General features: G+C 47.3%; 1 protein-coding gene across 1 annotated transcript in view; it reads left to right on the top strand.

The window, feature by feature from the left end:
* Positions 1-12,572, top strand: part of LOC137425957 (uncharacterized) — a 104,972-nt gene that overhangs the window by 4,687 nt on the left and 87,713 nt on the right. The window contains exons 3-8 of the mRNA XM_078768996.1: positions 2,064-2,129; positions 2,235-2,294; positions 3,550-3,799; positions 9,339-9,392; positions 9,479-9,554; positions 11,291-11,412. Of these exons, the coding sequence (XP_078625122.1) occupies positions 2,064-2,129; positions 2,235-2,294; positions 3,550-3,799; positions 9,339-9,392; positions 9,479-9,554; positions 11,291-11,412 (628 nt within the window). The remainder of the gene's footprint in view (positions 1-2,063; positions 2,130-2,234; positions 2,295-3,549; positions 3,800-9,338; positions 9,393-9,478; positions 9,555-11,290; positions 11,413-12,572) is intronic.

Below are 12,572 nucleotides of genomic sequence, written 5' to 3'. Positions count from 1 at the left end.
GCCTCGGACTACGCGGTGGGCGCGGTGCACGAGCAATAGGTGCGTGGAGCTTGGCAACCGCTGGCGTTCTTTATCCGGCAGCTTCGCCCGCCCGAACGCCGTTACAGTACCTTCGACCGCGAGTTGCTCGGACTTCACTTGGCGGTCAGGCACTTCCGCCATCTGCTCGAGGGCCGTGCGTTCACTGCCTTCGTCGACCACAAGCCGCTGATCTTCGCGATGGGCAAGGTCACCGAGCCGTGGTCGGCCCGGCAGCAGCGTCACCTCTCGGCCGTGTCCGAGTACACGACGGACATCCAGCACGTCGCGGGGAAGGACAACCCGGTGGCGGATTGCCTTTCCCGGGCCGTCGCCCACGCAGTCCACCTCGGCATCGACTATGCCCGGATGGCAGCGGACCAGGCCGCTGACCCCGACGTCCAGGCCTTGCGGACCGCCGTCACGGGCCTCCGCGTCACCGAGGTGCCGTTCGACGGCGCGGGCGCGGCCCTCTTGTGCGACGTCTCCCTCGGGCGTCCTCGCCCCATCGTGCCCGCGGGCTGGCAGCGCCAGGTGTTTGACGCCATCCACGGCCTGTCCCACCCGGGCGCGAGGGCCTCCCAAAGGCTGATCGCCGACAAGTTCGTCTGGCATGGCCTCCGGAAGGCCGTCCGCGGCTGGGCCAGGACGTGCCTCGCATGCCAGCGCGCCAAGGTGCACCGGCACACCCAGGCCCCGTTGGCCTCGTTCACGGTGCCGGAACGCCGGTTTGACCACGTCCACGTGGACCTGGTGGGACCTCTGCCCCCCTCGCGGGGTTTCACCTACGTCCTCACCATGGTGGACCGCACCACCCGGTGGCCGGAGGCCGTGCCCTTGGCGTCGACAACGGCGGCCGATGTCGCGCAGGCTTTCATCGCCACCTGGGTCGCCCGGTTCGGCGCCCCCTCAGACATCTCATCCGACCGCGGCCCCCAGTTCACCTCGGAGCTCTGGGGGGCGGTTGCGCAGGGGCTCGGGGTCCGGCTGCACCGAACCACGGCCTACCACCCCCAGGCTAACGGCCTGTGTGAGCGATTTCACCGCTCATTGAAGGCTGAGCTCCGGGCCACCCTCCGCGACGGCGGCTGGGTCGACAGGCTCCCCTGGGTCCTGCTGGGCCTCCGGACGGCGCCCAAGGAGGACCTGCGCGCATCCGCGGCGGAGTTGGTCTTCGGGCAACCGCTGCGGGTGCCGGGCGAGTTCCTCCCCGACTCCACGGCACCATGGTCCGCGGCACAGCAGCGCTCCGCTCTGCAAGAGACCGCCCAGAGGTTCGCCCCGGTGCCAACGGCATGCCACGGGCACCCACCGACGCACGTCGCCCCGGAGCTTCGCACGGCGGAGTACGTCTTCGTCCGCCACGATGCCCATCGGACACCACTGCGGCCCCCGTACGACGGGCCTTTCCGCGTGATGGAGACCGGGGCGAAGCACTTCACCCTGGACATCGGCGGTACTCCTGACCGCGTTTCGGTAGACCGCCTCAAGCCGGCCCACCTCGATGTGGACCATCCACCGCCAGTGGCCCGACCCCCACGTCGGGGCCGCCCTCCTGCGGGCGGACCCCCGGCACCGCCCAGCCCCGCCGCCACGCCGCCCCCCGGTCCTGCACCCATCCCAGGGGCAGCCAGGGGCATCCCACCTGGCATCCCTGCACCCCGGACGCCGCCGATCGCCAGGGGGCGCTTCGGCCGGGTCATTCGTCTGCCCCGCAAACTGGCCCTCCAGGTGCGCGGGAATTCTGGGGGGGCGCGTGTGGCGGACACAAAAGCCCACTGGCGTGGTGACATCATTCCACGCACCAAGTGGGCAGTGGCCACGCCCGAGGGGTAGGCGTGGCCTCATGATATACACCGGGCGCCCAGCCCGGAGCAGTTCAGTGTTACAGTGTGCTCTTATAATAAAGACGTTTATATGTTACCGCTTGTCCGCTTCCTCCTTGCTCACAAGCAGCGCGCGTAACGCCGCGCTTTAAATGTATATAATATCCGGTTTAGCACATTTGTACTCAGTTGTGGATGATGAGTTCGGTTATTTTGCAGGGAACCAAACATGAAGAAGCCTTCATCATCCAAGACGAAGAAAATCAGTTGTTGGAAGCGTCTGAAGTAAATAATCTTATTTTCCTCCTCTTGACTTTTTAAACCTGTTTTCGGATATATTTACCGTATCAAATGTAGAAGAAACTGACTTTTCAATCTTTTTCAACCTAGGCAAAAGTTTACCACACATGATAAGAAGAACAAGTGTGGTGGTGACATTGCACCTGATGGGTAAGTAAGAGAAAATATCCCTTTGGAATGACCTGACATGACCCATGCTCGCAATATAAATGTTATTCCTTTAAGGAAATTCATTCATTCATTCATTCACCTGCTCACCTGCTCTGATTCCGTTGATTCTGTGCGCTGAAATGCGCTGAGGTAAATATGAATAAAAAATATGGATCGTCAAATATTTTGAGTTCGGCCATGTTCGTCCCAGGCTCAATGGCCATGTCTATGCCAAATATCAAGCACGTAAGCCTCTCCGTTTAGGAGTCTATCGGTAACATTACACACACACACACACAAACTGTGTTTTATATATATAGATTATTTCAGAATAATACCACCAATACTGTCAACCAATCCAAGGAACTTTGAGGAGGCCATTTCTCCCATAATGCCTGCTCTCAATGAACACCACATTAATTAAATTAATCAGTTAATGTACTTATCACGGAGAAGGTGTTGGGTGTTGAGGTAGTGTTGGAGTGGTGTTGGAATGTTTGGAGATGACAACATTGTGGAGGAGGGGCAGAAACATCACCAGTGGATGAACAAACATCTGTTATGGGTACATCTCCTGGTAAGGGGTGGCTTCTCTCGGAATGCTTCCTAACGTAAGACGCTGAAGCCGACAAGTCGTGGACAACTCCGCCATCTATGGTGATTAAAATCTGGCAGAGTCCCTGCGGCTAACTTTCACTTTACTTTCTCGGTGACTAATTAGTTACAGTGAATTCAGAAAGTATTCAGACCCCGTCACTTTTTTCACATTTTGTTGCAGCCTTATGCTGAAATCGTTTAAATTCATTTTTCCCTCATCAATCTGCACTCAATACCCCATTATGACAAAGAGAAAACAGGATTTTAGAAAGTTCTGCAAATTTATTAAAAAGAAAAAACTGAAATATCACATTGACATAAGTATTCAGACCCTTTGCTCTGACACTCGAAATGTATCTCAGGTGCCTCCCATTTCTCTTGATCATCATTTCTTGATCAAGTGCGGTTAAAAAAACTCTTTGGTGATCTTCACCCCATCTTTACCACGTGACATTTTTTGGCTTCATTGTCAACTGTGTTTGAAGACGCTTGGAAGGGTAGCACAGTGTAGTGGTGTTGTTTGCTGTCTGAATGTAGAAAACACAAATTCCTGATGCCGTCTGATTTTCACCTGCCTGACTGCATTTTTATTCTCACATTGTTTCTTATTTGTGACATTTATTTAACGACAGCTTTACAAAATCTTTATTTTCTGCAGGAATGCTGAGCCAAAGGTGATAAATGAATCTGTTGAGGAAGAGGATGCTGAACCCCAAGTGACAAATGTATCTGCTGATGAAGAGAATGCTGAACCCCAAGTGACAAATGTATTTGTTGAGGAAGATAATGCTGAACCCCAAGTGACAAATGTATCTGTTGAGGAAGAGACGCGAACTGGACTTCCGCTTCCTGTCTTGCCGGCAAGGTCACGTTTTATCACAGCTGTCCACGCTGTCAACACTGTAAAAGTTAAGTAATTGTTCCCATTTGTATTTTCGTCCAAACTGTATTTATTTTATGGTGTGTGTACCTACAGTGGGTCTCCAGGAAAATTCTCGGTGTAAATCTTTCATACCTGTATAGAAAAACGTGTAAATTCGTGTCGTGTCTTTTGAGGCCTTGTACCATGTCCGACCTTGAGCCTTTGTTTTTCTCTCAGCGGTCCGTCATTTGTGCTCCAATAACTTTCGTTCTCTGTTTTTCCTAGTCTTTTCACCCCATACTTTCTTGTTTAAAATCTCAACTCAAAAAACAAAAACAAAAAACATTTCCTTCTCTGTTCTTATTTGTTGTTCTTATTCATTTATTCGTTGTTCTTATTCGTTCGTTCGTTCTTCGACCACGTGTTTCTCCCCCATTTCCCCAGATATTTTTCACTGTTAAACTTTAAAATGTTTAAACTTTCTCCTGAAGTACTGTATTCTGTCATATATTAGAACACCTTTTTCTTCTTCTTCTTCAAAAGGGTGCATTCGACTTGCTCACCAAATCTATTCATCCCCAAAAAAAATTCCATCTCTTACAGTGCCTCTTTCATACATTCCCTAAACTCTCCTGCACTCCACCCCCCCCCCCCCCCCCGCCCTCCAGCATCCTCAAACGTATTTTTAACTTGAAGGTCACAAGAAACTCATTTTGCAATAAATGTTCGTTTCCCATTAATCGTACACTTTCCAAAATCCAATCTCACCCCTCCCCTCCAAATCTTCCCCATCACCCCTCCCCTCCAAAACTCCCCATCACCCCTCCCCTCCAAATCTTCCCCATTACCCATACCTTTCAAATCTTCCCCCTTGCCCCTCCCCTCCAAATCCTCCCCATCACCCATCCCTTTCAAATCTCCCCTGTTGCCCCTTCCCTCCTAAACTCCCCCCACACCCCTCCCCTCCTCGACTCCCCCTCGCCCCTCCCCTCCTAGACTCCCCCCTCACCCTCCCCTCCAAATCTCCCCCATCTCCTATCCTTTTCAAATCCCTCCCCTTGTCCCTTCCCTCAGAAACTCCCACCTCACCCCTCCCCTTCAAATCTCCCCACCCTCATTTCTTCTCCATTTCCCCCCTCTCACTCCTCCTCCTCCTCAAAGCATCCTCCCCGCTTCTTCCCCCTTCCAACTCTCACCTCCATCTCCCCCAACCTTCTGCCTCGCTCTTCCCCTCAAATAACACCTCATTGTGCCTCACCCAATCACCATCAAACCTTTTGTCCATCCCATCCTTCCCTTTCTCCGAGCTATTCTGAAATCTCTGACACACCTTCAACAGCTCTCCCTACCTCTTCCTCCTCTTCCACATCTTACCCTACCCCTCCCCCCCCCCTGCTCTGTATCCGATGCTCCCCCTTCCTCTTCATTAACGTTATGGACCTCAAACATCCAGGGCCTTCGTTCAAACCTAACTGATCTCTCCATACAGGTTGCTTCTGAAAAACCAGACGTGATCTACTAAACAGAAACTTTCCTCCTTCATGATGTCTCTGATTCCTTAGTATCTCTCCCAGGTTACTCCCTCCTCTGGTATGATAGACCTGAGCCTCGTCCTGGAGGTGGGGTTGCTATCTTTATCAACAACTCTCTTTCTCACTCGCCCTGCACTGCACTCTCTCCACCTCACCCCCAGGAATACCTCTGGCTACGGCTTCACCTTCGCTCCCACCTCTTGTTCATATGTGTGTTGTACCGTCCACCAAACAGTGATGACTCCATCTACATCTCACTGTCTGATAATATGGACCAACTTATATCGACTCATCCCAACTCTCTCTTCCTCATATGTGGTGATTTCAATTGTCACCATGCCAGTTGGCTGGGTGTGGGTACCTCTCTCACCAGCCATGGCTCCTCAGCAAAGGACTTCTGCGACTCACTGGGACTGACACAATCTGTTAATTTCCCGACCCGGATCTCAGTCAACGGAGCATCTTGTCTTCTGGACTTGGTTATGACTAACTTCCCTGAAAATGTCTGCTGCTCTTCTTCTGCTCCAATCGGCTCATCTGATCATGTGCTTTTTAAAGTGGACATCTCTCTGACCATTCTCAGAGAGCCTCCTCAGCGTCGACGAGTCTGGCATTTCACTCAGGCCAACTGGCACGGTCTTCAAGCAGCCATCAATCATCTGGACTGGTCTCCCATCTCTACCGCCTCTGACATCAACTCATCCTGGGAATTCTTCCAAAGTAAATTGCTCTCTCTCATGCACAGATTTATCCCATCTCGTCTTCAGTTGTCATACCCTTCCTCCCATCCATGGCACATGGAATCTTGTGGTGAGGCAGTTGCCCAGAAACAACTTGCCTTCGTCTCCTGGAAAGCAAATCCAACGGAAGGAAATCTCATTTCCTTTCACAAAGCCCGAAACAAGTGTGTGTCCACCCTCAGGAGAGCCAGGAAACAATATCTCTCCATTCTCAAGACCGAACTCTCTTATCTGTCTCCCTCTTCCAAATCCTGGTGGCGTCTGGTCAAATCTGTTTCTGGTGTTTGTTCCCCCTCCATCCCCTCCCTTACCTCAAACGGCTACACAGCTGACTCCACACGTGAAAAACCTGAATGCCTCAACTCTGTGTTTGCCTCTAAATCGTGTGTCCCAAACCCATCCCTCTCTGTACCCACCGTACCCAGTCATACCCAGCTGCTCCTGGACTGCTCCTCCTGACAAGGTGGAGAAGTTTCTGTCAACCCTCGACTCTGATTCTGCAACTGGACCTGACGGCATCAGCCCACGGGTCCTCAAATCCTGTTCTTCCGCTCTTTCACTCCCTCTCTCTGTTCTCTTCACCCTCTCTTTTGCTCAAGGTCATCTGCCATCTGCTTGGAAATCAGCCAACATCACAGCTTTACACAAAAAATGTGCAAAAACAGATCCTTGCAACTACAGACAATCAGCCTTCTCCCAATTATCAGCAAAGTCATGGAATCCATCTTTGCTTCGGATATGAAATCTTTCCTCTTCTCCAATGGCTTGATCTCTGATCATCAATTTGGTTTCAGACCAGGTCACTCTACTCTGGACATGCTGCTTCTGCTGTCTCAACAATTGATGGAGGTCCTCAATGCCAAACAGGAAATTAGAGCCGTCTCCCTCGACATATCACGTGCCTTCGATATGGTCTGGCACCCCGCTCTGCTCACCAAACCCTCCTCCTTTGGTATCCATGGAAATCTTCACGCATGGCTGGTGGACTTCGGCTCTCGTCGTAGTCAACGCGTGGCCCTGAATGGGTTTCTCTCATCTCCTCTTCCTGTTCAGGCTAGAGTTCCCCAAGGCAGTGTTCTGGGTCCTCTGCTTTTTCTGGTCTCCATCAATGATCTCTCTCACTCTCTTGAAAATCCTCTCTATCTCTTTGCTGATGACTCTACTCTCTGTCGCTCCATTCCTCATCCCTCAGATCGGCAGTCTGCAGCCTCCTCACTCTCTGCAGACCTGGACAAAATCACAGACTGGGCAAACAAGTGGAACATGTCTTTCAATCCTGACAAATCTCACACTCTTACGATGTCTCTCCGAAAAGACCGACTGGACAACCCTCCCATCTACTTTCTGAATAATCCTCTCCAAGAAGTTCTGTCACTCAAGCTTTTGGGTCTCACTATCTGCCATGATCTTTCCTGGGAAAACCACATTTCCAAGCTGGCCTCCAAAGCCAGTCGCTGACTGGGCATCCTCCGTCGTGCGAAGTCCTTCCTTGGCACACCTGAGCTCCTCACCACATACAAGGCTTTCATCCGCAGCTCAATGGAGTACTGCTCTCCCCTCTGGGCTAGTGCCCAGACCTAGCTCACACCTAGCTCGTCTTCACGCTGTTGAAACCAAAGCGTTCAGAATCATTGGAATCTCCCACGATGAAGCTGATTGTGAGGGCCTTTCACTCACTCACCGCAGGCAGGTTGGTGTTCTTTCCGTCTTCTACCGACTTCTCTCCGGCCTTGCTCACCCAGCTCTCTCTGGGCTCTGTCCCCTAAATATTCCTGCAAGTCGCAGAAGATCTGCCTCCAACCCTCCTATGGTTATATTGCCAAAATCAAGACTCTCTGCTCACCTTCACTCCTTCATTCCTCTTTTCTCCCACCTCTGGAACAAACTCCCTCACTCTCTTCAATCCCACTCCACCCTCCAGGTCTTTAAAACAGCTGATCACCACCATCTCTTATCTTCCCCCATCCAAAACTTTGATCTTTTCTACCCCCGCTAATTTCACCCCAAAATCCACTTTTTTGAAATACCAACTTCTTTCCTGGAAGTCCTTGGTGTCCTTGTGTTTTATACTTCTCCCACCCCGTCCCCCTTCCCACGCCTCCTCCCCCCAAGCCCTCTCCCTCCCACATATCTCCCGATGTCCCTGCTCTCAAAAGTTGAACTTGTGTGCTTCCCTTTTTCTCCCCATCTTGTCTCCCGCTCCATTTATCTTATGTTTTATGTGTCAGTTTGTCTTTTTGTGATAAATGTTCGCTCTTGCACGAGCCTCGATTCTGTATCCAAAAAAAAAAAAAAAAATCATGCGCAGAGAGGAAGGAGATAAGTTTTTTTTCCTCCGTCTGCCCGTTTGACAATCAAGCAAAATTGAAAATCCTTCCAAACAGGATTAATGTTTTGAAGGATGTCATAAAGGACACAAACACCAGGCATGGATAACTAAGGTAAAGTGAAGATAGATAACTATGAGAACTAAGGTAAAGATAACGAAAGACAGCTCAGAGCAGGGTCCATCGTCTAACTCCGCTTACCTGTACCATGTGACTGTTTCAATCAGGGAACGTACCTTCCCTCCAGCAGTGTACCACTTAATTTTATTCCTGGATGGAAATTTAGACGGCCGAGCAACCTTTGGTACCCGCTGGGCAAATGCTAATTTTGTTACGGCCGATCATTACTTTCGCATCCATGGGGTTAATATCCCAACAGGACGAATGGCTGAAACGAGCTTAAACTCTGAGGCGTACTCTGAACCTTGGCGGGATTATGCTTTCACGCGTGCGGGAAGTTTCGAGGCCCTATCTCATCGGATTGTGGTTTGTTTGTGCTAATGTCACTTGTTACGTAATAACGTTTGTATTAAATGTCTGGCAAATAACATTTTCATCCTGGAAAACTCCTCGAAATCTGGTCTTCCATGGCTGTGCAAACAATGATTACGACCCCTTTTAGCCTTATTTGAGCCCACAATCTTTTAGATGCCAGTCATGCCGTGCCAGTCCAGTGCCCTCACGACCATTCCACCTTGAAAATGTCTGTGAAATCGAAAATGATGGCCCTTCAGTCCCTCAAACTGTCCCCTTTGTAGCTACAAATGTTGATATGACTGGTATGCTATATCCATTGCTTTGTTTATCTGAAACTCTCCCTCACCACTTCTGATGTTCGGTCCATGTCTATCTCATCTCTTTGTATGCTCTGGCAATGGAGAGACCTTTCACCCTCTTTCCTCCAGCTTTTCAGCAAGTGTCGACCTCTGTATGTAAAAACTACAGTTGATAACAACAGTAACATAAAACTATTTGTCTCATTGCAGTTTGCAGGCAAAACTACAGCACAAATACGAAAAGAGTTTGAGGTGTTAGCAGGGGTAAGTCATGAAAAATTGAACAATGTATGAGATGCACTTGTCTCCTGTTCCATGGCTCACAGATAATTCTCTTATTTGCCTGCTAGCACATTCCGGTCCCTCCTGCACTTCAGTTCGAGATGTTGGAGACAGCTCTTCATATTCAAGAGGGTGTGACGAAAGGTAAGACTCTTACAAAAGAACAAATGCTCTTTATCCGTTCGCTAAGCCTTGTGTTCGCTTATCGGTTAAGGTGCTGCCTTGACACCTTCGGGTCATGAGTTTGAGCCACTTTCGGGCCGTTGAATTAACACCAGGTGAGTTTACTCAGCCTGTCATCTTTCCTAGGTTGGCAAAATGAGTACCACCTTACTGGTAATGGGGGGCATTGCATCAGCGGCACAGCCGCACCCCCATAAAGTGATGCAGCCAAGTGGTCACAGGCTCCATACTAACCACCACCTTCCATATGATCTATGCTGCTCTTAGCATTCACTCTTAATCAAATTACATCTTAAATATTGGTTTCTATAAAATAATAACTGTAACCAAGTAACATGAGTGATAAAATAGAAAACAAGTACAGATACATTCAAAGTACACCGCCCCCATGCCAAATAATTAAATATCCTCCAGCGCGGCATTGCCGGGGCGCCTCCGGCGCCCGGCAATACCGCAGTGCAGCTCATAGAGACTGTATTTGGAGGGAGAGGTGCACAATAATTGATTGATTAATTGCATAATTAAAATCAAGAAAAGATTATCATAAAGTATTTTCTTAATCAATTGGCTAATAGCATAACTAAACCACTAGTGCTTCATCGAAGATGTATCTTTTGGAAATATAATTAAATAAGGCATTAATAAAAAATAAAAATAAAAATAATTGATTAATCAATAAATAATGAATCGATTAAGTGTTCAATCAATAAATCAAAAATACGATTTACAGCCAAATCACTTGGTCATTGTCATGTCCAAATATCAGCTCCCTAGCTCAAAAGGTGCCTGAGATATTGCCTAGAGGAGAAATAAAATAAATAAATAATTAATAATGAAAATAAATAAATAATAATCATAAAAAAATGAAATAATTAATCAATTCGCTAATAGAACACGTGAACCACCACCATTTCATCAGAATCTGTAACTTTAAAAAACAAAAACATTTCAGTCATTAATCGAATAATTAAATAATTAATCAATCAATTGATTAATTGATTAATCAAGAAATCAAAAATATATTTTACAGCCAAATCACTTTGTCATTGGCATGTCCAAATATCATCTTTCTAACTCAAAAGGTGCCTGAGATAATGGCCAGAAGAGAAAGGAAATAAATATATACTTAATTAATCGCTAATAATTAAATAACTCATCAATTAATTAATTAATCAAAAAACAAAAAATTACCTTTTTGACAAAGTACTTGCTCACTATTGTGCCGAAATTTCAGCTTCCTAGCTCAAAAGATGGCTGAGATATCGCCCGGACAAACAAGAAAACAAGAAAGCAAGAAAGCATTGTTCAGCCTGGCAGAAGTGTGTGCTCCACCGAGCGAGGTTCTCATTTTCTCATATCTTCCTCTCAAGGCTGGCCTTCTTCTCGGCCATGTGGTGGAACCGAACAATGTTCTTGATGATGACCATTCATCTGCAATTCCTCTCAAGTTTCTTACACATTAATCTTTTCTCCCCTCATTTGATCATTAATCTAACTATAATTGAAGCTCTTTATTAAACTTGCAAGAGAACAAGGCCCTTTCTTGGAGCTCCAAGATGAGCATGAATACATTGATATCATGATTGATTGGATGTACAAATGAATGCAGGAGCAGCGAATTTTATTTTCTTCAGTAACTGTCAGAAATATGTTTCAAATTAACATTTGCAAAAATATTTGTTTTTATTGTTTTGCAGATTATAAACGAAAGTGGAGTAAATCCCACAATTGGTGTTGTGCTGCTGAAGAACACCAATGCAAATTGGAAGGAATGGTTGAAGGTTTTGTTGAGAACAATTCAACCAATTCTCTCTCAACGGTAAGCGCCACTGTAATAGCTTATGGTCCGAGAGCTAGGTGGATTTTATTTGACATGGAAACTACAAAAGCTTTGTCATGCTGGTGTGGTACAGGTAGCTTACCTGACCCCAGAAAGCCAATTCTTAAGTGCAGCTAGCGGTGGGTGGGGTAGGGGGCGCCACTCAAAGTACCTCCCAGATTGGTTTTATTTGACATAGAGACTACAAGACCAACTCATATGCCAAGTGGTAGGGTGATCTCCACTGACTACAAATCTGCAACTTAAGAAGAAAATTTCTGGTGGGGAGGTCACTTAAGAACAACATTAATTAGTGCTAATTAGGCCTTTATTTGACATATAAGCTACAAAACTGAAATCACATACAACATGTAGAGAATGGTCCCCTCATCAATAAACAACAACTTAAGAACAGAATATGTGGTGGTAAGGTCACTTAAGAAGAGGTCAAAGGTCACGGAATAGGGGTTTCCAGCTCTTAATTACTGTTTGATTACAACATGCCACATGATACACACATGGCGTTGTCAATGAAACCTATATCAGTGGAGCCTGAAGTGAGATACATGAGAAGCAGAAATTTTTCCAATCTTACCACTTCCTTTGATTTCAATCAGCGAAAACATTTAAAAATGTACCTATTTGGCCCCCATGGCTATTTACACTGTTATTTGACATGTAAGCTACAAAACTGAAACCACATGGAAAATGTAGAGTACGGTCCCCAAATCAACGAGCACCACCTTAAGAATAAAATTTGTGCTTGGGAGGTCACTTAAGAACAGGTCAAAAATGCCAATTTTGACTGAATGACCTTTGAACTAGTTTTATTTGACATGTAAGCTACAAAACTGAAACCAGATTCAAAATGTATAGAGAATGGCCCCCTCATCAATAAACAACAAGTTAAGAAAAAAAATTGTGGTGCGGAGGTCACTTAAGAACAGGGCATTTAACCCTCTCAATCTGATTGGAAAGTTAAATGGCAACTACTGTACACTGTACATCGATAACACCTGGATAATTAAGTAGGCCTAAAACTCGAGCACAAAACACTCCTGCACAAGAACCAAACACTGAATGCATCCTTCGACGAATTCCTAGTGTTTAGAATGTTAGAAAACGTATTGGAAACTGTTTGCAATGCCTTGTCCTCCTGT

This window comes from Myxine glutinosa, unplaced genomic scaffold, assembly GCF_964187855.1.
Source record: "Myxine glutinosa unplaced genomic scaffold, kmMyxGlut1.1 SCAFFOLD_847, whole genome shotgun sequence".
In the NCBI taxonomy this organism is placed as follows: Eukaryota; Metazoa; Chordata; class Myxini; order Myxiniformes; family Myxinidae; genus Myxine; species Myxine glutinosa.
Note: the sequence above shows the minus strand (reverse complement) of the source record. Positions and strands in the feature narration are given on the sequence as shown.